The 27,237-nt window shown below is 36.6% G+C and overlaps 1 protein-coding gene across 1 annotated transcript in view; it reads left to right on the top strand.

The window, feature by feature from the left end:
- LOC150091361 (protein mono-ADP-ribosyltransferase PARP4-like) overlaps nt 1-27,237 on the top strand; it is a 577,845-nt gene that overhangs the window by 180,390 nt on the left and 370,218 nt on the right. Inside the window, exons 12-13 of the mRNA XM_090390099.1 lie at nt 11,842-12,025; nt 22,417-22,675. Coding sequence (XP_090246225.1) covers nt 11,842-12,025; nt 22,417-22,675 — 443 coding nt within the window. The remainder of the gene's footprint in view (nt 1-11,841; nt 12,026-22,416; nt 22,676-27,237) is intronic.

Genomic DNA, 27,237 nt, shown 5'->3' with positions numbered 1-27,237 from the left:
AGAAGTATGCTCCAGTAGGTTTTAAAGGACTGCATTAAAAAAAAATGTTTAATAACCTATGGTGTCAATATGAAATTGGCATAACAGTGCAGATTTAAAAATTGTGGGCTTCAGAAATTTACAATGCAATGTGTTTTACTTGAGATAATTCATAATTAAATAATTCTTCTCTATTTGTTTTGTTATACTTTATTCTGGTTGGTACTGTACCTTACACTTTCTTTTATTTAATGGTCTATGATTATTATGTGAATATAAAAAGAAGTGAAGTAGGGCTGCACTCTGTCCTACTCCAAGTTTAACTCAATACAATTTTCTAATGCTTCCTTCAATCCCCTGCATATTTGCCATTTTTATGCAAAATTTTTATTCTGTTTAAAATGTTATTGCTGATGACATATCTTTCTAAAATTTAAAATTGCAGATTTTTAGCTCCCTTTATGTTTTTTCAAGATCAGGAAATTCTCCTCAGAGATGCTTGTGTATATTTAATATGGTACACTGAGAAATGAAATTCCTCTGTAATTTCTATATTCTGCTTTATTTTCCTTTTTTGTATATTGGTACAATTAATGCCTTTATTCAAATGTTTGCATCTTGTCCTTCAGAAAATGACCTCCAATGTGTTATAACCAAAATGCCACTATTTTCTCTTCGAGATTTCCATTTTGAATTTGCTGTTACCAACAGCAAATTCAAAATGGGAAGCATTCAAAGAATTAATCTTGGAAGCTACTAGGCTTTTCATACCAACTAAGAAATATTGTTCAAGATTTAGGCCTAAATGGACGTCTGATGAACTAATGAGACATATGGCAGAGAAGAAAAATGCATGGGATACATATAAAATAACAGGTGACACAGAAGCCTATTATGGATATAAGCTGGTCTGTAACCAAGTCACAAAGGAGGTTAGGCAGGCGAAGGCAGATTACAAGAAATCTTTGTCAAAGGATGCAAAGAAAAACAGCAAAGAGTTCTTTACTTATGTAAACTCTAGAAGGAAGGGGATGAATCAGATTGGTCAACTTGATATCGATGGTTCTACTGTTGAGGATCCTGCACAGGTAGCTAACAAACTAAACAAAAATTTTGCATCTACATTCACACATAAGAAGTTATTCAGGAAGGGGAATGCCAGAGGTGTATTAAACTCTGGCAGTAAGCTAGATAATCTTGTAATAACTGAGAGTAAAGTGGAGGAGAAATTGTTGAAGATAAACGTAAAAAAGGCACCTGGGGTGGATGGAATCTATCCAGTTATATTAAAGGAGGTGGCAAAGGAAGTAAGCAAACCCTTAGCCATAATTATGAGAGCTTCCCTGGACTCAGGGGAGGTATCCATGGACTGGAGAGGTGCAAATGTGACCCGAATCCACAAAGGAAGACACAGGTAATTACAGACATGTTAGTTTAACTTCTGTTCCAGAGAAATCAATTCTTGATTAGACCGGGGTTTGAGCCCGTCACCACCAAATACGGAGGATGCGGAAAGGTGAGGGAATGACCACCGCATATTCCCGGAGCAATATGGCCTTAGTTGCTAATGCTCCTAAAAACCAAACAACAAACAAACAGAGAAATTGATGGAGGCACTGGTTAAAGAAGCATTGCAGGATCATCTAGACAAGACTTCAGTTATAGCTCAGACACAGCATGGGTTTGTTAAGGGGAAGTCTTGTCTGACCAATTTGATTGGATACTTTGATGACCTATTGGATACTAAGTTACAAAGGAACTGGATGCAAAGAATAACTTTGATATCATATATTTCGATCTTAGAAAAACCCTTTGATACTGTTGCACAACTTGGAGCAGTGTGGCATTGGAGGCAAATTGCTACTATGGATAAAAGGATGGTTCGGTGGGAGAAGACAGAGAGTGGTAATCAGTGGACACTGCTCTTCGTGGACTAATGTTATTAGTGGAGTCCCTTAGGGTTCAGTGTTGAGTCCATTGTTCTTTTCTGTATTTATAAATGATATTGATGATGGTATATCAGGTTAATGTCCAAGTTTGTAGACAATACGAAGGTTGGCAGGGTTGTTAATGACACTAATGACAGTACGCTTCTGCAACACGATCTAGAAAAGTTGAGCAGATGGGCTGAGAGGTGGCAAATGAAGTTTAACATTGACAAATGTAAAGTACTACATATGGGAAGCAGTAACCCAAGAGTAATGTATCAACTCTGTGGTACTACACTGACAGTGGTAGAGAATGAAAAGAACCTGGGGGTAATCGTGCAGGCAGATATGAAGTTTTTCTGATCAGTGCAGACAGTCTGCAAGAGTAGCTCATGTTGTCTAGTCAATGATATACAGGAATTTTTCTAGCAGGGAAAAGGACGTTGTTATTGTTGTCATTTTGGTTTTTAGGAGCATTAGCAACTAAGGCTATATTGCTCCGGGGATATGCGCTGGTCATTCCCTGACCTTTCCGCATCATCCGTATTTGGTGGTCACAGGCTTGAACCCCGGTCTAATCAAGAAGCGTGTGCTACGCACTGCTGCTCCTACCCACCTGGCTACGGAGGTGCCGGAAAAGGAGGTGATTATCCCCTTGTATAAGGGAATAGTCAGGCCACACCTTGAGTACTGTATACAGGTCTGGAGACCTCATTTTAAGAAGGATGTAGAGCTGTTGGGACGAGTACAAAGAAGGGCAACAAGATTAGTGAATGGAACAAAGGGTTGCTCTTACGAAGAAAGACTTAAGTTTTACAAATTACCGTGTCTGGAGGCTAGGCATCTGTGAGTTGATCTGATTGAGGTGTATAAAGCCTTGAATGGTTTGAGCATGCGCAATGCTGATGGGATTCTTCCTCTTGCTCAGAATAATCGCCTGAGAGGGCATAAATTCAAATTAAGGAAAGACGGTTGTAGGATAGATGTGCCGAAGTTTGCCTTTAGCCAGCAGGTGGTTGTTTGCTGGAACCAACTTCCATCTGTCGTTGTAGAAGTTGACAGCTTAAATAGATTCAAGGCAGAACTTGACAATCATTTGGAGTGAGTGGATGGGTGAAATAAGGGGTTTTTTTTGGCTGATGCTATATAAGCTTGCTTTCATGCATGATGTGTTTTTGCTAATGCTTCAGCATTTCTTACTTTTTACTTACTGATTACAACTTTAGCACTTTGATGTTTATCTACTGATAAGAGTTCTTTTTGTGGTAAGAGATGTCTATTTTATCAGCTAACTGTGTCTATTTTGTATGCATCAGGTAAATGTTATATGAAAAGTAACCTATAGATAGGGAATGATTAATATTAAATGAGGGATTTAACATACATTTTATAGAGAATAGGTTCCTTTTTCTTGCGTGAAAGTCACATGAAATGTCATAATTATGAATAGTTCATGAAATTATTTTTTTTAAAAATGGGATATTTTTATGATCATTTGTGCTAAACCCTACGTTATTTTGTTAAAAAAGTAAGTATTTTAAAATTTTTAGTTTCAATAGTTTATTTTAGGAGAAATTAGCATTTTTAAGGGAAAATAGGGAGTTTAATTTTTAGTATTTGTAAAAGTATATTTGTACTAGATCTCCCATTTTATATACTATTACTGCTTTTATGTGTAGGGTTATGCATTTGGAAACAGAATTCCTAGAGTATCATATAATCTAGGAAGAGAGCAGCTAAAAGCATTTCAAGATAAAAAATTCACTGACATGTTCAAATGATTCAATCCCTTGAACTGGTGACTAGGAAGGCACAATGTATACTGACAATGATTTATAGGACATTTTTCAGTAGGGATAAGGTTAAGGATCCCATTATTCCTCTACAAGGTGATGGCTAGACTGCATTTTGTTTATAGTCTTCAATTCTGTATACCATACTTAAAGAAACAAGAGGGAAAAAAAACAGAAAGACGTAGAAACTCTGGAAAGTGTTCAAGGAAGGGCAGTCAGATTAGTGATGAATGCAAATCAATGCACATATGAAGAATAGTTTAAGATGGGTTGTCAGTAAAGTTTGACAACTAGACACTTCAGGGGAGGTCTAGTTGAGGTTTATAAGACACTGAAGGGTTTGTTTAAATTGGAGCAAGGCCTTTTCCCTCATAGGTGACAACAGTCCTTTCTAGAACTATACTGGGGAACACAAAAACTCTCTGAAAAAGCTGTCATATGAAGTTTACCTGGGAATAACTTCATCCACCCATGTGTATTATGTCCATAAATTGGTGTGTTCTCTAATCGGTTTTGTCTATTTTGCTCAATGAAAAAGCCTTGCTATCCATTCCTGAGACTGACTAACTCAGCCATGGAGTGAAAAAAGGCCCATAAATGTTCCTCACATTATTAACAGGATTTGCACCTAAGCTTTTTCCACCCAGTATTGCAGAACAATGATTATAAACACTGTGCTACCTGTTAGGACAACCAGGGACCACAAATATAAAATAACAGGGAATAACTTCATGAAATCTAAACTTCTGTTTAAATTTCATAAAGTTCACCTGTGGGCAATGAGTTGTTGAACATTTGAATAAGTTGCCTCTGAATGTGTGAGAGGCAGTAAGTCTGACTAAACTCAAAGTAGAATTGGATTGGATTATCTTATCAGAGTGGGAGTAGTGTGAATATTCTGTTTCATTTTTTTATTATTATTTAGTTTTTATTATTATTATTATTTTTTTTTTTGGCTGATTCATAAAAAGGCTGCTTCCTTGCATCATTTTGCCTTAACTAATACTTTTTTGTCTAATTCCATATACACTTTCTGCGTTCCATGTACTTAATATTTCTTTTCAGTCTTTTCCCTCTCCTTTGGTAATGTCTTCAGTTCCTTCATTTAGAAAATCATAAAATTATTTACTTCATATTTCTAAAATATATATTCTTCTATTCTGTTTTGATTTCATTCTTATCATTTTTTATTGCCTTAGTTATGGTTTTTTGCTTCTATTCTGAGATTTTTTACCAAACACCAGAATGTTTGTCTCCTCCTTCCTAATACTTGCTTTTTGATATGGAGATTCCTATTTTGCAGTCTTCCTGTGATTTATTTAAATTTTTTTTAGCTTAGTCCTCTTGTTGTTGTTGTTGTTTTTTTGATTTTTAGGAGCATTAGCAACTAAGTCCATATTGCTCCGGGGATATGCGGTGGTCATTCCCTGACCTTTCCGCATCCTCCGTATTTGGTGGGCATGGGCTCGAACCCCGGTCTAATCAAGAAGCGTGTGCTATGCATTACTGCTCCTGCCACCTGGCTACGGAGGCGCCCAGTCCTCTTGCACTTTACCTTATACAGGGTGAGTCAAAATTATGTATAAACACTGTTGTATCTCAGAAAGTTTATTCAGTAAGCATGAATTAAAAAGGTTGTTAACTACATTAGATGCATAGAAATATGGTACATTAGAGAAGTTTCCTGCTCCTTGTTATATTGGCCCCGAGTGCCAAGCGATTTTCTCTGCAATATGTAGTGTTCTTTCCAAGTGATAAAGTTTCCGTTCTTTTCTAGTGACTTTTTCTCTTTCATTAACTTCAAGAGGTTCTTTACTTAAAGCATTAAAGTAGGAACTCAGAAAGGAAATCTACCTTTCTTTATTTAGTGTGTATATATTTATATTAATTACTAACAACTGCTTGGTTACTGGTGGCACTGCTCCTACTTTCATGTGGGAAGGAAGTAACTCGCCCAGAGCTAAAAGGAGCAATGATGGATTTAAATAAGTTTCCACCTTTAGAGCAATCAAGCTCAAGGTCAGAGATACCCAATGAAAATGATGCCAACAAACCCAAAAGGCTTTGAAGAGAAGCACAGTGCCCTAACCTACCGAACTTTCTGGTGATACACTCTCTGTCATTTCAGCTTGTTGGCCAGTTATCACAATTTATGATCCAAAAATATTTGGAATCTCTTGCGGGATCACCAAAAATGAAGAGATTACAATCCGGAGACCACCTCCAAACATTCTGAGTGGCTATTAAATACAAAGACAATTGGTGAGCTGCCAGTATCTATTACTCCCCACAATACCTTAAATTCATCAAAAGGCATGATCACAGAGTGGGATCTACTTGCAGTGCTGAGGAACAACTAGTTCAGGAACTTAGTAACCAAAAGGTAATAGGTGCAAAAAGTATAATGATTAAAAAAGATGGAAATCTGGTTCCAACTAGATCCATCATTTTAACCTTCAGCACTCCTGATTTGCCATCCACTGTAAAAGCCGGCTATTTAAACTTCCGAATTTGGCCGTGCATCCCTAATCCTCTTTGCTGTTTTAAATGCCAGAAATATGCCACTCTCAGCAGGCATGCAGAGGTGATGCCATCTGTCCTATATGTGGGTTAAAGGTGATACACAAACAGATTTCTCAGCCTCAACTCCCATGTGTCCCATCTGCAAAGGGAGCCACCCTGTGTTTTCTAAATCATGTGATATGTGGAAAACTGGAAAGAAAATTCAAAGATACAAAACAGAACACAAAGTCACATATCCTGAAGCACATAGACAAATTATGTTGACCATGCCTAGTCTATCCTATGCAGGCGCCTCCGTAGTCAGGTGGGCAGGAGCAGCAGTGTGTAGCACACACTTCTTGATTAGACTGGGGTTTGAGCATGTGATCACCAAATACGGAGGATGCGGAAAGGTCAGGAAATGACCACCGCATATCCCTGGAGCAATATGGCCTTAGTTGTAATGCTCCTAAAAACCAAATAAAATAACAATAACTGTCCTATGCATCTTGTACCAGAAGCTATCTTTCAACTACAGTTCAAACAGATGTGTCAATACCACCGAACACCTCTCTGGTGAACTGAGTTAAAGCAACCTTATCAGCTTCCCAACATCCTTTCCTTATGAGTATCCCAACTGATACTCTAACGGTCTCATATGACAGTAAAAAATTGGAAACTAACAAAGACAGCAAGAAAGCTGAATCACCAACAAATAGTATGGAAGTAAATGTACATTCAGACAATGAGGAACTCACACTAGAACTTCATATGAATGACACTATGGATACTGGATGCCCCAACTTTCCAAAAGAAGAATGGAAAAAATGTCCTGCAAACAAAAAGCAGTCAGATGAATCATCCTCTGCCAAACCTAAATAATGCATAACATCATACAATGGAACTGTAGAGGATGAATCACTCATTCTGATGACTTTAGGGATTTACTATCTCAGTTCAATCCCATAGGTGTATGCCTACAGGAAACGGAATGCACCCCCATATCATTTGGTTGGTAGGGAATTTCACTTTAGACACCATACAGTCTGGATGGTATTCTTCACCACGTGTACATCAAATTGTTTGTCTCTCATCAGAGCCATGCAGGTTGAATTTCTTCTCACCCGGTTGCTTTTTTTTTCTATCAGCAGAACCACTATAATTGAGTTTGGAAAGAAATCTGCAGGTAAATGAACCACTAGGTGGCAGTGATCACAGTGTGCTGAAGTGGGATTTACTCAAAGAGGTAACTACCATTAGGGGTAAAGGGAAGAGTTATTGCTTTCGTAAAGGCGACTACAATGGACTGAGACAGTATTTAAATTCTATACAGTGGGACCAACTGATGATGTTACCAACAGCAAATTCAAAATGGGAAGCATTCAAAGAACTTATCTTGGAAGCTACTAGACTTTACATACCAACTAAGAAATATTGTTCAAGGTTTAGGCCTAAGTGGATGTCAGATGAACTAATGAGACATATGGCAGAGAAGAAAAATGCATGGGATACATACAAATTAACACGTGACACAGAAGCCTATGATAGATACAAGTTGATCTGTAACCAAGTTACAAAGGAGGTTAGGCAGGCGAAGGCAGATTACGAGAAATCTTTGGCAAGGGATGCAAAGAAAAACAGCAAAGAGTTCTTCACTTATGTAAACTCTAGAAGGAAGGGGATGAATCAGATTGGTCCACTTGATATCGATGGGTCAACTGTTGATGATCCTGCTCAGGTAGTTAACAAATTAAATGAATATTTTGCATCGACATTCACACATGAGGAGTTATTAAGCGAGGGGAATGCCAGAGGTGTATTCAACTCTGGCAGTAAGCTAGAGAATCTTGTAATAACTGAGAGTAAAGTGGAGGAGAAATTGTTGATAAATACAAGAAAGGCATCTGGGGTAGATGGGATCTATCCAGTTATATTAAAGGAGGCAGCAAAGGAAGTAAGCAAACCCTTAGCCATAATTATGGAGCTTCCTTAGACTCAGGGGAAGTACCCATGGACTGGAGATGTGCAAATGTGACCCCAATTCACAAAGGAGGATCAAAGGGCGACACAAGTGATTATAGACCTGTTAGTATAACTTCTGTTCCCGGAAAATTATTGGAGGCACTGGTTAAAGAAGCACTGCAGGATCATCTAGACAAGACTTCAGTTATAGCTCAGACACAGCATGGTTTTGTTAAGGGGAAGTCTTGCCTGACCAATTTGATTGGACACTATGATGCAGTCACAAAAGAACTGGATGCAGGGAATAACTTTGATATTATATACTTGGATCTTAGAAAGGCTTTTGATACTGTTGCACATGGAAGACTGCTGCACAAATTGGAGCAGTGTGGCATTGGAGGCAAATTGCTGCTATGGATAAAGGGGTGGTTGAGGTGGAGAAGACAGAGAGTGGTAATCAATGGACACTGCTTATCGTGGACTAATGTTATTAGTGGAGTCCCTCAGGGTTCAGTATTGGGTCCATTATTGTTTTCTGTATTTATAAATGATATTGATGATGGTATATCAAGCTGAATGTCCAAGTTTGCAGACGATACAAAGGTTGGCAGGGTTGTCAAGGGCACTACTGACACTATGCTACTGCAACAGGATCTGGAAAAGTTGAGAGGTGGCAAATGAAGTTTAACATTGACAAATGTAAAGTACTACATATGGGAAACAGCAACCCCAGAACAACGTATCAACTCTGTGGTACTACACTGACAGTGGTAGAGAATTAAAGGGACCTGGGGGTGGTTGTGCAGGCAGATATGAAGTTTTCTGAGCAGTGCAGATGAGCTGCAAGAGTAGCTCATGGTGTATTGTCAATGATATATAGGAATTTTTCTAGCAGGGATGAGAAAGTGATTATTCCCTTGTATAAGACAATGGTCACGCCACACCTAGAGTACTGTATACAGGTCTGGAGGCCTCATTTCAAGAAGGATGTAGAGATGCTGGAACGAGTACAGAGAACGGCAACAAGATTAGTGAATGGAACAAATGGGTACTCTTTCGAAGAAAGGCTTAAGTTTTGCAAATTACAGTGTCTGGAGACTAGGCTCCAGCACGGTGATCTGATAGAGGTGTATAAAGCCTTGAATGGTTTGAGCATGCTCAATGCTGATGGGATTCTTCCTCTTGCTCAGAATAATCACCTGAGAGGGCATAAATTCAAATTGAGCAAAGACGGATGTAGGATAGACGTGAGGAAATTTGCCTTTAGCCAGTGGGTGGTTGGTTGGTGGAACAGACTTCCATCCCTTGTCGTGGAAGTTGATAGCCTAAATAAGTTTAAGGCTCAGCTGGACAGGTATTTCGAACGAACAGAGGGGTGAAGTGGAAGTAGTTATTTTTCATTTATTTATTTATTATTTATTTTTTTTTTGGCTGATGCTGCATAAGCTTGCTTTCTTGCATCAAATGCCTCTACTAATGCTAATGCTAATCTACTCACTGTCGACTGATTACAAGACACTCTATAAGCAATATGACGGGAAGAACATTCTTCCTCACGGAAAGCAACATTAGCACTCTTTCTTCGTGGCGTCAACTGCACGTAACTTGCCATCCTGACACAAGCAAGGAATGACTGCAACTCTTGCAGAGCAAGCTTATATAGCTGAAAGTAAGAGCTGATGCAATATTACATCATCATCATCATATAGGCATGTCAATCATATCTGATACAATCTGTAAGAAATATTGCCATATATCTATATTATTCGGACAACAATTTCAATTTTAACTTTCTTTGAACACCAGTGTATATTCAGGGCAGAACTAGACAAATGTTTGGAGTGAATTGATTTGTGAATTGGAAATTTTTTTTTTTTTCTAATAAAATAATAGATTACTTTCTTTTCAGCGTAATATGCTTATGAATAAAAATAAAACCTGTTTATCCTATGCAGAGAAGTGTATTTTATTCCTAATTATTATTATCACTTGTGTGAAAATGAAAATGCCTTTCAACAAACATATTAGAAACAATTAATATATTTTCCTTTATTTAGGCTTTCACTGCTTTCAAAAATGAATGTCATTTAATGGAATAATGATATTAGCATTAGCATTAGCAGAAGAATATGATGCAAGAAAGAAAGCTTATACAGCATCAGCCAAAAAAAAAAAACTTCCAGTTTCACCCATCCATTCACTCCAAAAGTTATTTTAGTTCAGCCTTGAATTTATTTAAGCTCTCGACTTCCACAACAGCAGATGGAAGTTTGTTCCAGCAATTAACCACCCGCAGACCAAAAGCAAATTTCCGCACATGTATTCTACAACTGTCTTTCTTCAATTTGAATTTATGCCCCTCAGGTACACAATCTGAGGAAGAGAAAGAATCCCATCAATGTTGAGCTTGCTCAAACCATTCAAGGCCTTATACACCTCAATCAGATCACCTCACAGGTGCCTAGTCTCCAGATGCTTCAATTTGGAGAACTTAAGCCTTTCTTGGTAAGAGCAACCCTTTGTTCCAGTCACCCAACTCTTGCCCTTCTCTGTACTTGTTTTAGCAGCTGTATATCATTTCCTAAAATTAGGCCATCAGACTTGTATGCAGTACTCAAGGTGTGGCCTGACCATTGCCTTATACAAAGAGATAATCACCTTCTTATCCCTGCTAGCAAAATTCCTATATAACATTGACAAGATCCCATGCAGCCTGTCTGCACTGCTCAGAAAATTTCATATCTGACTGCACAATTATTCCCCAGTTCCTTTTCATTCTTCACTACCCTAAGTGTAGTACTGCAATTGGTATGTTACTCTTGGGTTACTGCTACCCATATGCAGTACTTTGCATTTGTCAATGTTAAACTTTAGTTGCCACCTCTCACCCAATCTGCTCAACTTTTCTTGAAGACAGACAGACAATACAAGAAACAGCACCATATTTAGCAGTCAGGGGCTTGAACCCCAGATCCTGTTGCAGTAGCATACAGTCCTTACTGTCATTAACAGCCTTACCCAACTTCATATCATCTGGAAACTTGGACATTGATACCTTCATCAACATCATTGTTAAGCCGACCGGGCTAGCCAGGTAGGTAAAGTGCATGCCTGGCAACCTAAAGGTTGCAGGTTCGATTCCCGCCTCGGGCTTGGATCACAGTAAAATGCAAAAATTTGGGAGGTGCATTATGGCCATAGAAGCTGATGCGCCAACAACTAACAAGAAAAAAAAAAAAAAATCATTGATAAATATAGATGGGCCCAACATGGACCCCTGGGGGACTCCACACATTAGTCCACGACGAGCAGTGTCCATTGATCACCATTCTCTGTCTTTTCCCACTTAACCATTCCTTTATCCATAGCAGTGCTCTTAATGCCATACTTCTCCAACTTGTACAGTTGTCTGTGCAACAGTATCAAAAGCTTTCCTAAAATCCAAGTATATGATATTAGATTTGGAGTAATAATATTAGAGGGTTTTTTGATTTAAATAGTAAAAATATGATAAAATGTCTTAAATATTTTATTACATATATTAAATATATCATTAAAATATTTTAATGATATATTTTATCATAATTTTTTATGATAAAATATAAAATATGATAAAAGTATTCAATGAACAATATTCTTAGAAAACAAAGAATCATTTAGTATACTCTGTTTTTCAGGCTTGTATGTTAGCTTTCTTCCCAGAATTTGAAACTGTGCCTCACCTTGTTCCTGAAGTAATATTGCTTATTGATGCATCAAATTCAATGAAAGAAGTGTTTGTAGATGCCATCAAAGTGTCATTTCTGTGTTTAAGAAATCTTCCATCCAAATGTGTGCTGAATGTGATTGCATTTGGTTCCAGTAAGTTTAGAACTCTTGTTATAATTATGAATATTTTTGTCTGAATACACTCACATATAAAACTTAAGAACTTTTTCAAGCAGAATATTATTTGGCTTTGTGTTAATGCAAGTTCTAAATAGACAACATACATCTATTACAGTAAAGGTGTTTTGTTATTATTAGACCACATGATATGCTTTCCTTCTGCCTGTCATGCAACTTAATATGAATTTGCTGAAGTTTTACAGGATTTTGAAAGTGTAAAGAATATGCGTATAAAATAGGCAATGTAGTGAAATGCTGTGTATACAGTATAGAATATTAATTGGCCTTAGTTGACCTTCGGCTAGAAATCCCCATATCAGCCAACCCTTCTGCCCACTAGGGGATGCACTGATAGAAAAAAATTTCCCCAATAGCTTTGCAGAGTCCATATTGCCATAAGTTAATCCACAAGGTTTTCACTGTATTGCCCCTCCTGTTGTGTCTGGACAGAATTGCAGAAACAAATGCAATGTGCTTCTCAATGTGGACATCTGTATGGGGTGAGGTGACCTCCCACTTCTGTTTCTGGTTTTACAGATTCGTATCGTTGGAATTCCATACCAACAGTCTAGGTCCCAGGCTGATACTATAAGAATCAAATATTTTTGCCTTGTACTGTGACTCTTTGAAAATAAGAAGGGGGGTGGGATCCTGGCGGTCAAGGGGCCAAACTTCAACACACCACTTTGTTTAGGATCACTTGGCTAGTGGGTTTGCCTGAGATGGTCAGCTGTGCTGAAAACATGTCCCTGTCATCATGGTCCAAGGGACAGGATTCAGGTTAGTGGTTGGGCAGGTATGGTGCTTGTGTAACTCTGGTGTCTCATTTTTGAGCACATTTATTTCTTGCCAGGCAGCAGGCATTCCTTTGGACTCTGTGGTTGTCGAGGAAGACCATGCACTGAAACAAAATAAAAATTCTATGAATCCCCATGATGTACATCTTTCATCTAGTACACCAACAAGATCCCTATCAGAACATGTTGGTAAAGAATCTTCTATAACCACTACAGCAAGTAACCCAGAACAGAAACCATATCATGTCTAATTCCTAGGTTTTTTAGATTTTTGATTATTTCCTGGAAAAATGAATAAGCAATAGGTAAAATGTCAGTATTTTTTATACAGATGATTTTCACAGGCTTGACTGGCAATCCAAAGTGTGTCAATATTTATGATCATTGAGACAAAAGCAATATGCATTCAGAGCAGCTTTTCTGAGCTACTGCTAAGTGGGAGAATACAAATTATGGTGAGGCACCTCCGTAGCCAGGTGGGAGGGAGCAGCAGTGCGTAGCACATGCTTCTTGATTAGACCGGGGTTCAAGCCCGTCACCACCAAATACGGAGCATGCGGAAAGGTCAGGGAATGACCACCGCACCGGAGCAATATGGCCTTAGTTGCTAATGCTCCTTAAAAAAAAACCAAATAACAAATAAATAACAAATTATGGTAAATCCTCCGCCACAAAACAGTGAATTCCTGACATGGCCTAATGTGTCAATGGAATCTCCTTGAAATCTCTGAGGAGATCTGCTTTGGTATAAAATCACAAGGAGCAATGGTGATAAAACAAATATTTGTTCATCAGGGTGGAAATCTGGATCCATCAAGCTCTCAGCTGCCCAAATCAACACCAGGGCACAAAGGGTGATATTGTTATACATGTTGGCACTAATGACATTAAGAGTAGGAGATCTGTGGATTTACTTAACAAATACAGGTCAATGTTGAAAAAAAGTTGAGTTAGGATTAAATTTGAAAGTTTCTGCAATTCTGCCCAGACACGATAGGAGGAAGTACATGATGAAAGCCTTGTCGATCAATTCGGCCCTGGAGAGATTGTGCAAGGCTCACGGGGTAGAATTTTTTTTCAGTGTGGTCTGTGCTTGCTAACTCTTCTACTGGGATGGGATACACTTAAATAGAAAGGGTGCAAGAATATTTGCTGATGCTATCGAGGCAGTGTTAGGTGGGTTGGAAAACTACTAACTTGGTAGGATTCACAGATTAAAATATTAACAGTCGTCACAGGCAGAGGTGAAAGTGATTCTTGCACTGCTTCTATTGCAATGAGCAGCAGCCTAGAAAACAAGTTGCTTGGGGTTTCAGAGCTGCTGGGAGTCATCAGGGAACAAGTAAATACATGGGCTGTATTAGGGTAACTAAGAGTAAGAACAGGTGTAGTATACTTGTATGTACACCAGTGCTAGGAGTTTAGTAAAAAAATTTTATGAATTTGAGGTGCTGGTCAAGATATCAAAGGTGGATATTGTTGGGATATCGCAGCTGTAGTGTCATGCAGATATAAGAAATGCAAAATTGGAATTTTGGGAGTACAATATGCACAGACAGGATAGAAAGGTAGGAGGGGTTATGTTGTTACATAAGAAAGACATTAAATCTAAGGAATTGCATCCATTTGACATGGGTGGACGGTGCAATTTTGAGTCAGTTTGGTGCAACATAAGCATTGGAAAAGCAATATTGAGAGTAGGTGTGTGTGTTATAGGTCTAATGACTCTGATAAGTACAGTGAACAACTGTACAGAGAAATAGAGCGGGCCAGTAAATTAGATTGTCTTATAATGGGGTATTTTAACTTCCCAGATATTGACTGGAACTTGTAGGTTGGACACTCGCACACTAGCAAGGCTTTTGTGGATTTACTGGAGGATTGTTTTCTACAGCAGCGTATTTGAGAGGCAACTAGAGGAAGTAATACTCTTGATTTGGTTATCAGCAGTGATTATTCGTGTATTAAGAATTTATACATTCATGGGCTTGGCACACCCATGGTCCTGAGCTGGATATCATTATTCTTCTCTTCTCTTTCTTGGTGATTCCCTTCTACTTCTCTCTCTCTCTCTCTCTCTCTATCTCTCTCTCTCTCTCTCTCTCTCTCTCTCTCTCTCTCTCTCTCTCTCTCTCTCTCTCTCTCTCTCTCTCAGGGTAACTCAGAAATTGTTTTTTGGCTGGTTTAGCATAAGCCTCAGGCTTCCTTGCACCATATGGCTAATAATAATAATTATGAAATGATAAGGTGCCTTTCAATACAGTGTATGGATCATCTCCTAATCTTATTCAATAAAATATTTATTGAAAGACAAATATCCTTGCTTCCCAAGATGAGAAAAGGATTTTAGAAAACCAATTTCTGATGACCTGTTTTTTGTAAGATCTTGTGAACTAAGACTATTGGTCTCCTTTGAAGTATTTACCTTCCAAGGAGACCAGTAACCTTCTTTCCTGGACAGTGTCACTTCCAAAGAAAGGTCCACTTCAGATCATTTAATTAAACTAGAAATATGCATTCACATTCTTTTATAAAATCTGAGCTGCTGGTGTCAATTTTTCTTGATATCAAAAAGAATATGATACAGCTTGGCAATTTGGCATATTACAAGACCCCCAAAATTTTATTTTTATCAAAAACTTCACGTGTAATTGCCTGTTTCAAGTTCATGTGAAATCCACATTAATTGGAGTGTTTTGCGAAGAGTACGAAGTTCCACAAGGATCTGTTCTGAGTGTCATTGTTTTTGCTATCAAAATAAAATTTGTCACAGAACAACTTCCACCAACTATAAAGAATGTCCTCTGTGTTGATAATTTTACTATATTTTGTCATTCAATGAGGATCATTTAATGGCAACTGAAAACATTATTGGTTATCTTGTATCCTGGAAATTGGTTAATGGATTCAAATTTTCACCACAGAAAACCATCTGTACACACTTTTGTCACAAACAGAATCTGATAATGAAGATTTAGGCTTGGGAAAAGCATCATTCCAGTGGCATGAGAAGTTGAATTCCTGGTGATTTATTTTTGACAAAAAACTGACTTTTCTCTAACATATTTATCAGCCAAGGATGAATTGTGAAAAAGGGCTCAACATTCTTCATGGCCTTTCCTCCATTTTGTAGGATACTGATCAATATACTCTGCTACTAGGCTTTGTCCATTTTAAACTTGATTACACTGGTCAACAAAATGAAACTGAGACTGGATGGATTAATTACACTTTTACAATTTAATATTTTTATCTCTATTACAGTTTAATGTTTTTATCAGTTTTACAGTTTTTTTATTGGTACATTTTATACACATAAGTTAAAATAATATGGTGAACTATTGTAAAAAAGTTATATACAATATAAAAATGTTGTACTGATGATTTACTTTGGTGCACTTTGTCTGGAATGTTGTACCAGTAGTCTGTCAGCATACATTGTTCCAGAAACCTTGGTCTCCGTAGCCAGGTGGGCAGGAGCAACAGTGCATAGCACACGCTTCTTGATTAGACCGGGGTTCGAGCCTGTGACCACCAAATACGGAAGATGCGGAAAGGTCAGGGAATGACCACTGCATATCCCCGGAGCAATATGGCCTTAGTTGCTAATGCTCCTAAAAACCAAATAACAAACAGAAACCTTGGTAGTAATTTTCCATTGACTTAATGTCTTGATAGAGTCCCCACTCCCTCCTGTTCATCATTTACTGTGCCAAAGTTTTTGGGAAAGAAATCTAAATTCAAGAAATGAAGTTTCAGTGATATCTCATTTCTTTATATGCATTGAGCAGTTTATGAACTCCATCTTTGTATTGAGGAATCATGTGATTACCTGAAAAAGTTTCCGTGAAATCATTTGAAAGGTTACCATACTTTTAGTTCTAACACATTGAGGCATTTTTCAAACTTTTCAACATTTTAGATCTTTCAAAGACCTAAGACTTCCAAAAACGTTTTCATTAATTTTGCAAATATATGTGATCTCAGTTCCAGTCTTAGTGATGTACATTTCCACCTACAGTCTAACAATCCCCCCCCCTTACTATTTCTCACAGAAATCAAAATTATTCGTTGCCTCAGTCGTTTCTCATATCAGTTTTCCTAATATATGGTATCTGATTCCTTTCGCTTCAAAGGTGGTACTTAGCATTAGTAATGGCAATGGTGCAAAATAGTAAATTTACACAGCATCGGCCAAAAAATATATATATATAAAAGCACTTCCCATATCACCCATCAGTACCCTCTAATAATTTGTTTAGTTCTTGAATTTATTCAAACTACCCACTTCTACAATATCACTTTAGCATTAGCATTAGAAAAATTAAATCCATATCCTCATCCTCATAAAATCATTTATGAGGATGAGGATGAAAATAAGGCTTCCGCACTTTTACAGTGCTCAAGATGTGACCTAACCATTTCCTTAAATAATTGGATAATCACCTCCTTAACCGTGGTAACAAAATTCCTGTATATCATCAATAAAACCCTGTGAGCTCTATTGGCACTTTATATCTGACTGCACAATACCCCCAGGTTTGTTTCATTCTTCACTACCCTGAGTGTGGTACCACATGGTTGGAAAATCACTCTGGGATTACTGTTACTCCTGCACAGTACCTTGCATTTGTCAGTTTTATACTTCCATTGCCACTTCTGTCATTACTGTCATTAGCCTGATTACTGTAATTAACCACCCATTCGTCCATCTACATGTCAAGCTTGATATGCCTTCCTCAATATCATTTATAAACACAAAACAAAAATGGTCACATTCCTGAACACTGGGCAGCTCAACTATAACATTAAGCCATCCAGTTTGTACAGCAGCCTTTTATGTAGAATAGTATAAAAAAAATTTTTTTTGAAATCTAAGTATATAACAACAAAATTATTTTTTGTATCTAGTTCTTCTGTTATTGCACCATAGAATTCAATCAGATTGTTCAGACAAGATTGCCCCTTAATGAATCCTTGCTGTGTTTTGCAGCAAGTTAAAATTCACTTTACTGTTTGATCCTCCTTACTTTACTGTTTGATCCTCCTTCATGAATTGGGGATCTCTCCTAAATGCCTCCTTAATATGTTTAGACATATTAAAACCATCCTGGTGCATTTTTTAGGCTTCAACAATTTCTCTTCCATTTTCCTTATAGTTATCACAAAATTATTTCATTCCCTGAAAGAATTTGATAAACGTGTCAAATCCCCATCCCTAAAAATTTCCTCCCTGATGAATGTAGATGCAAAATACTTATTCAGTTTGTCAGCAGCCTAAGTGGAATCATCAACAGTTAAACCATTAATAAATAATTGACCAATGTGATTCTTTCCCATTCCTTTTAGCATTTGCATAACTAAGGTAGTCATTGCTGCTTATCTTTGCATTATTCTTTACCAGAGATGTCTCGTAATCTGCCTTAGCTTGTCTAACCCCTTGTAACATGATTTAAGACTATTTTATATCTGCTATATGCTGTATCACCTGATAATTTAATGCAACCCATGCATTTTTATTCTCTATCACAAGTCTTATCAGTTTATCTGATATCTATTTAGGTCTAAGCCTTGAACAGTATCTCTTGGTATAAAAATTCTAGTAGTTACTATGATTACTTCTCCGATTGCTTCCCATTTAGAATTTTCTGTTGGTAACATTATCAGTTGGTCCCACTGCATAGAATATAAAACTGTCTGGACCATTGTAGTCACCTTTATAAAAGCAAAAGCCCTTCCCTTTGACCTTGACTACATCTTTAAGAATACCACACATGAATACATTGTTATCACTGCCATCTAGTGGGGGGGGTCTTTTATCTACAGGATCTTAATGTATTGTGAGTTGCTGCTGACAATCATATCAAGAGTATTGCTTTTCTCCTTGCCTACCTAACATGTGGTGTAGAAGACAGTCATCTGATAAATCCATGAATGTCTTGCTTCTTTGTGTGTAAGCAATGCACACGTTCTATTTAGTACATGGAAAGTTAAATCTCCCACTTTCCTCCATCTTTAATGTTTTTCTTTCTTATTAAAGGTTTATTCATGATATTTCCTTGGGCCATTTGTCAAAATGCAGAATTACTGAGAATTAATGCAGTTAGTGCCACTCTTTCTTGAATGAAATGTATTGTAAATTTAATGCACTGAAAGAATTAAATGAGAAATCAATCCACAATTGCATTTCACAGCAAAGAAACACACTACTGTGAGATTGCTGAACCAACATTTTTGTTTGCCATTAAACGTTTACTTGGAAGATAAACATTTAATGGCAAATAGCTTGCTCCATCAGATATTTGGAGACTTTGACCAGCTTGACCAGTTGGCCCCCATGAGTTGGTTAAAATTTGGGAGATCTGAAAATTACCAAATAACATCATTGCAAGAATTTCTTCTCCATTTTTGTGAAAAACACTGTCAATTTTTGGAGTTTCTTGGTTTTTGAACCTCTGCATTTTGGTTTACATTAACCAAAACAGGCAAAGTTTATACTCCAAGCTGGTAGTTTCCATATTGTAGTAAACAAATAAAGTTTCATATTGTAATAAACAAAACTGGTATCTTAGAAATAGTTAAACATTATTGTTTTTCCCTTATCATTATTGATGGCATTTAGGTAAATTTTTTTTTTTAATGAAAATGCCAAACACGAGAGGTATTAGAACCTATAGTACTTAGTATCGTGCTTGGGTTGGAGGTTAAGAAGATGAAAGAAGATATTTGTTGACATTAGACTTGAACTTCTGTGGACTGTAATTTTCAGGAAATACGTATGAAGGAAGGTTGTGCCAGAAAACAGCAGTTGAATGAATAAATGTGGAAGATGAAAAGTTGGTTCTGTGAGTTTGAAGTTGGACAGTAAATGAAAGTTGGCTGGTGGTGGTGGCGGCACATGTTCGGACTGTTTTGAAAGAGAGAGCGGGAATTTCAGAAGAGCAGTGTCCATGGTAGTATCTGTAGAAAAGACATGCAGCAGAAACAATACATCTATGAGACAGTGAGTGGAGAGACTCTGTTAAAAAGGAGTCATTAATTAACCTAACTGCCTTCTTCTGAATGGAATCTATAAGCCTGAGAGAGGTTTTGGGGGCACCACCCCAGATGTGAGAACAATATTCCATGGTAGGGCGGATTTGTGATTTGTACGGAGTGAACAGCTGTTTGGAAGAAAAGTAATGCCAACAGTGAAAGAGAAAACCAAGTTTTTTAGATGCAGAGGAAGCAATATTTGTAATATGCCTGTGCCAAGGGAGATTAGAAGTCAGGGTAATCCCCAAAAGAGATATATCATTTTGCCTAGAAATTGGAGTGTCACCAAAGATAAGCATAGGAGCAGAAGAATCCTTTTTGCGAGATATAAGACAAGACTGAGTTTTGGAAGGGTTGAAATCAACTAAGTTGTCTTTACCCCACTGGAGAATTACCTGGAGATCGGCACTTAAGGAATTGGTAGCGAATATTCGAGAAGTTGAAGCTGATTGAGCAGGACAAGGTTTCTCAAAATGGAAAGTGGAATGCAATGTGCTATCATCGGCAAAACTATGGATAAGGTTTCTGGTCTGTGGAAGAAGCTCATTAATATACAAGGGGAAAAGAGTGGGGGAAAGAACTGAACCTTGGGGAACACCAGCATTAGTGGAGAAGTTAGAAGACAGAGAGCTATCTACCATCACCCTCAGTGAGTGATCAGAGAGAAAACTGGATAACCAATTACAAAAAACAGTTATCGAACCATAAGATGGAAGCTTGTTTAGAAGACCTGGCTAAGGTAAAGAAAGCCTGCACGAGAAGCACACAAAAGTTCGATGAAATTTACCAGTAAAAGTACTTTGCCGTAACGGCATTTGTATTGTTGCTCGCTCGGTAAACAGACGGTGGGTGTTATCGGTCTGGAGTAGAAGTTGAATCCCATGGGAGCTTGAAACCCTCCCGAAGTAGAGGGGGGTAACCTGACCTTTTTTCTTTATAATCACTAATTGAATCACGAACAGAGTCATATTGGAAGTTCTGGTGTCATAAAAATGTTCGTAACGTAGTTTCACCAGTAAAGTTTTTCGAAAATTGCTGTGCTTCTCGTGTGGGCTTCCTTTGCCTTTTTTTTTTCCTTAATAAACAATTTATCCACCAGTGATTCTACACACACTATAGTTGTCACAGCAAAAAAAAAAAAAAAAAATAGTAAATACATTTTTTAATTGAATATATGTTTTTTTGCATCTCAGAACAAAAAAAATGGAGACTTCCTAAGAGTTATATATAGTAGCATTTCATATTGCTTTTTTCATGACTGCATGATAACTAATAGAGAATTTTCCACAATATTTTGTGATTATGTCAAATACATATCAATTAAAATTTTTGTAGCAGTACAATTTTCAAACAAAAATCCATTATGAGCAGTGCACACTTTTTTCTTTTGTGTGCAAAGTAATGTTGGAGGTGAAGGTTTCAGGTTAGACTACTTTTCAATTTATAACACAGCTGCCAATAAAATATTTTTCTCAAAATTTTGTTACAAGATCAAATACACATCTCAGAAAGGTACAGTAGCAATGTCATTTTGTAAAATAAATCTGTGTGAATAATCTCAATTTATTTTTATCCAGTGGGCAGTGTGGTGTTTTTCGTTTGACATCCGTTATTGTAGTTTATGATGAGACTGTCAAGAGTTAAATTTCCATGGAATTTTCTTGGTAGATGCAATGTACAGTGAAGAAAGAAAGTGTAATAATTAACATAGAATAATTAACAACAATTTCTTATAAGGAGCGTGAACTTTTATTTGTATTTGTATGCAAAGGAACTGTTATACTGTAGTTATTTAGTTATTTTCTCTTCTGATCTAGATACCTGAGAGTATACAGGCACCCTATCTGAGAAAACAAACTATTGCTACCTCACTCTAGCAGTAGCAGATTTGCTATGATTAGTGCAGAGTGTATTTAGTGTCAAACGGCACCAGGGGTTTCCCCCATCTCTGCCTATGATTAGTGCAGTGAGCCATAGATGTTTCAAAAATCTACCAAATGAGATAACTGTTTCTGAAGCAATCACTTTTTTATGCCAGGAATAAATTAAAAAGGCTTAGCAGCATTTCATACTTAATTAACCTTTTTCCTGTTTTCAGCATTACTAACAGAGATTTATAGAATTTTTAATGGCGTGATCAGCTGTATGAACAGGCAAATGAATGCCATGAAATTGCTGAATTCCTTTCTTGGGTCTAATTGATTCACTCAGAGCAATTATGGATTAACTGCTTAGCAATACATGCTAATCATTTCTTATTTTGATGTCAGATGATCAAGTTCAGTGGATAAGGTTCTATGTTAACAATGTGCATTTAAATATGTTGAAATTTTTGCAACATTTAAATTTTGTTTTTTAAATGTGTGGAAATCGCTGCAACAAACCTCCAATAATAAAATATAATTTCATTATAAAAAAGATAATATTTTAAATTTGTCTTCCTTGGAATAGTAGCTTTATTACAATATTTTATAGATATCAGAAATTTTATTAGAAAATATTTCATTATAGAATTGAATATTTTTGTTTCAGTCTCTGAGGAATTGTACATCATCAGTAAGCTGTGTAGCCCTGATACCCTTGTGGATGCTGAAAAGTTTCTCAAGAATCTTACACCTGACCTGGGTAATACTGAACTTTATCGTCCCTTAAGATGCTGCCACCTTTTAGCTGGGAGAAATGTTACCAATGTATTGTTGGTTAGCGATGGGCATATAAACAACGAAGGCTCAACTATCCAATCTGTAAATTTGTATCACAATAAAGTGAGAATATTCACTTTAGGTATAGGGTAAGTGATATAATTATTTTTTATTAAATGATAATCATTTATTATGAAGATTGTAAATTTTAAAGGTAAGAGATATAATAACTTGGATTCTATTTTCAAATTGGAAAATGGTAAAAATTAGGAACATTTCACCTTATGAGATTGGGAAGCAAACCAAGAGTTTCAGGACTGATTAAAAATTTAGGAAAAACCATTGTTTGTTTTTTAATTTTGTCATTATGGCAGATCATTCATCATAACAATATTGTACATTTTTGGATAGCATTCCTACATTTTTTTTGTATCTTTGTTCTCAGAGTTATATTTCCATTGCAACATTTAAATCTGGTTGAAGTAGTAGTAGAGGCATATGATGCAAGACATCAAGTTTATGTAGCACCAACCAAAAAAAAAAAAAAACATTTCACACATTCATTCGCTCTAAATGTCTGTCCAGTTACTCCTTGAATTTATTTAAGCTAACAACTTCCACAACGACAAATGGAAGTTTGTTTTAGCAATCAACTACCCGTTGGCTAAAGGCAAATTTCTGCACATCTATTCTATATATGTCTTTCTTCCATTTATGCACCCTCAGATTCGTAATCTGAGCAAGTGGAAGAATCCCATCAGAAATCAGCCTTCTCAACCCATTCAAGGCTTTATACACCTCAATCAGATCACCTTGCAGGTGCCTAGTCTTCAGACCCTATAATTTGCAAATCTTAAGCCTTTCTTGGTAAGACCACCCCTTCTTTCCCCTCACCAATCTTGTTGTCCTTCTCTGTACTCGCTCAAGCAACTCTACATCCTTCCTAAAATGAGGCTTCCAGACCTGTACACAGCACACAAGGCATGGCCTAACCATTGCCTTATACAAAGGGATATCAGCTCTTTTTCCCTACTAGCAAAATTCCTGTATATCATTGACAATACCCCATGACCTGCTCTGGTCATGGGGTATTGTCATGCAGCCTGTCAGCACTGCTCAGAAAATTTCATATCTGACTGCACAATTACTGTCAGGTGTTTTCCATTTTCTACAACCCTAAGTGTACCACAATTGTACCACACAGTTGGTACATTTCTCTGGGGTTACTTCTACCCATATGCAGTACTTTGCATTTGTCAAGGTTAAACTTCAGTTGCCACTTCTCAGCCCATCTGCCCAACTTTTCTAGATCTTGTGTAGTAGCACACTGCCATTATTGTCATTAACAACCCTGCCAACCTTCATCTGCAAACTTCGACATTAAGCCTCATATACCTTCATCAATATCATTGATAAATATACAAAACAACAGTGGGCCCAACACCGAACCCTGGGGGACTCCACTAATAACAACATTAGTCCACAAAGGGCAGCGTCCATTGATTATCACTCTCTGTCTTCTCCCACTCAACTACCCTTTTATTCATTAATACCATACTGCTCCAATTTGTACAATAGTCTTCCATGCACAACAGTGTCAAAAGCTTTCCTGAAATATGCAAATTATTTTTTGCATCCAGTTCCTTCGTAGCCACATCATAGTATCCAATCAGATTTGTCAGACAAGACTTTCCCTTAACAAATCCATGCAGTGTCTGAATTATTACTGCAGTCTTGTCTAGATGATCCTGCAATGCATCTTTAACCAGTGACTCCATTATTTTCCCCATAACAGAAGTTAAACTAACTGGTCTGTAAATACTCGTGTCACCCTTAGATCTCCTTTTGTGAATTGGGGGATACATGTGCATATCTCCAGTCTGTTGGGACTTCCCCTGAGTTCAAGGATGCTCTCATAATTATGGCTAAGGATTTGCTTACTTCCTTTGCCACTTCCTTTCATATAACTGGATAGATCCCATCCACCCTGGGTACCTTTCTTATGTTTAACTTCAACAATTTCTCCTCTACTTGGCTCTTAGTTATTAAATAATCATTAAGCACCCTGTTACAGTTTGATAAATTTCTGACATTCCCCTCATTACATAACTCCTCATGTGTGAATGTAGATGCAAAATACTCATTCAGATTGTCAACTATCCAAGCAGGATCATCAACAGTCGAACCATCGATATCAAGTGGACCGATCTGATTCATCCCCTTCCTTCTAGAGCTTATATAACTAAAGAAGTCCTTGCTGTTTTCCTTAGCATCCTTTGCCAAAGGTTTCTTGTAATCTGCCTTCACTTGCCTAACTTCTTTGTGACTTGATTACAGACTAGCATATTATATCTAGCCTATTATATCTATCATAGGCTTCTGTGTCACCTGATAATTTATATGCATCCCATGCATTTTTCTTCTTTCGCACGAGTCTCGTTAGTTCATCTTAAATCCATTTAGGCCTAAATCTTTAACAGTATTTCTTAATCAGTATGAAAAGCCTATAGCGTCTACAATTACTTCTTGAATTCTTCCCATCATTTTATCCCACTGTATACAATTTAAAAACTGTTTGAGACCACCATAGTCACCTTTACGAAAGCAAAAACTCTTCCTTTCACCCCTGATGGTAGTTACATCTTTAAGTAAATCCCACATCAGTACACTGTGAACCCTACCACCTAGTGATTATGATCACAGTGGTACACTACCAGAAGCTTCATGGATAGGTTGTTTTTAATTATTATTATCATTTTATTATTATATGCTTTGATATTTTATACATATTTTTGGCATACCCATTTTATTTGTATAATTATATTTTGTATAGTTTAAATTTTTTTCATTTGTTTAATCATTTCCCAAATAAATTCAAATATGCATTTCTGCTAAGTTTAACCAATACAGATTTACCAAATACATAAGTTCTGATAAACGTAATTGTTTATAGATAATACTCATAGTAAATCAAATAATTACATAATCAACATAATTACATAAATCATATAATTACATAATCAACATAATTACATAATCAACATAATTACATAATCAACAGGTTAGCTGCATATGTGATTTTTTTTTTTTTTTTCATTGGCAAAGGGAGTTTAAGAAAACTTAATGTTATGAAAACAGTAATTTAACACGAGTGCAAACTGTATAAAACATTTTTTTTACAAACAGGAAGTTCAATGAAGCAAAAACTCAAACCTGCCATCACATGATTGCTTGTAGTCATCCTATATTTATATGCAAGTTCTGATAGGTATGTACATTTATTTTTATGGAAAAATTCCTGTAGAAACGCTATCCAAACTGAGGTAATTCCCATTTGGATAGGTCTAGGGTAAAAACACTTTTACATGTTTGTATACTTATACCCTTAGTATTAGTATACATATGTATATGGTAATACTAGGAGTATAGTTGAATTTGAATTACTGATTAAATTAAAAAACTGCATACATAACAGGAATGTATTCTGATATAATTGGATACATAATTTGAATATGGTAAATAGTGGAAATCTGTCATCTGTCTTTCCTGTACAGTGTATACAGGAAATACAGATGACAGGAGGAGAGGAAGGATTACTCTTTAGATGGAATCATATCAATAGAAGAAGAAGGAAGAGTATATAGAAAAACTGAGAACTTTCAAGATATTGTTCAGTCAGTTTGGTATGATATAAGTGACAGAATATGGAAATGAAAATGATGAAAATTCTTGAGAAGATATGAATGCATTATCATGGAGGTGACCTTTAATTTTATATTTATATTTGAATTAAATATTTATATGGAATTTAATGAAATCTATATAAATTTTGGCATATTTAATGAAATCGTTTCATTTGATGGAGTTGATGGCTTGAAAATGAACAGCAAAACAGCATTAAAACGTTTCCCATGCTCAGTGAAATTTTCTCGCACGCTAATTTAATTGCATACAGATAATATGCAATTATCTGTATGCAACTATGTAATATTGTTACATAGTTCCGAGATCAACATTTTAAAAAATGATCAAATATATTGCTTGTAATATTTGCGTTATATGCATTTATCCGAAGTCCAGTCATCACTCAGTACAGTATTAGACATCATGCGTAATGGACAGTTTACTCGAACATTGTATCATAATTAATGCAACCAATGCAGTTCAGTTACATTTTCGAAGAGTTAATAATGGCGGTTAAGAATGAAAAAGCAACAACGTCTGGACGCTGTACTATAAATGTAAAAAAAAAGACTGAATTTGAAAATTAAATTAGGTGTTTTGAAGCGCATCAATTCCGGTCAACGGCAAGTGGATGTGTGCCATAATTTAGGACTGGCAAGTTTAACTGTAAGGACAATTATAAAAAATAAAGAATTAATTTTAGCAGCAGGAAAGACAGCTGTTCCACTGCAAGCAACTAGGGCTAGGCCGGCTATTAGGACTGAAATGGAGAGACTTTTAACTAATTTTATTGAAGATAATATCCAATGCAGAATTCAGTTAAGTTAAATATGATAAAAAAAAAAAAAGAGAGAGAGAGAGAGAGAGATTATCCTATATGATGATCTGAAGAAAACTCATCTAAAAAAAACCCATTTAAAACTAGTAAGGGCTATTTGAATAAATTTAAAATCCAGGGAGAAACCACAAGTGCAGATCAAGGAGCCGAAACTTTCAAAAAATAAATTGTTAAAACTATTGAAGAGGG

This window comes from Mastigoproctus giganteus, chromosome 1 (assembly GCF_048544385.1).
Source record: "Mastigoproctus giganteus isolate SK-2022 chromosome 1, ASM4854438v1, whole genome shotgun sequence".
Taxonomy (NCBI): domain Eukaryota; kingdom Metazoa; phylum Arthropoda; class Arachnida; order Uropygi; family Thelyphonidae; genus Mastigoproctus; species Mastigoproctus giganteus.
This window is presented reverse-complemented; position numbering and strand designations above follow the sequence as displayed.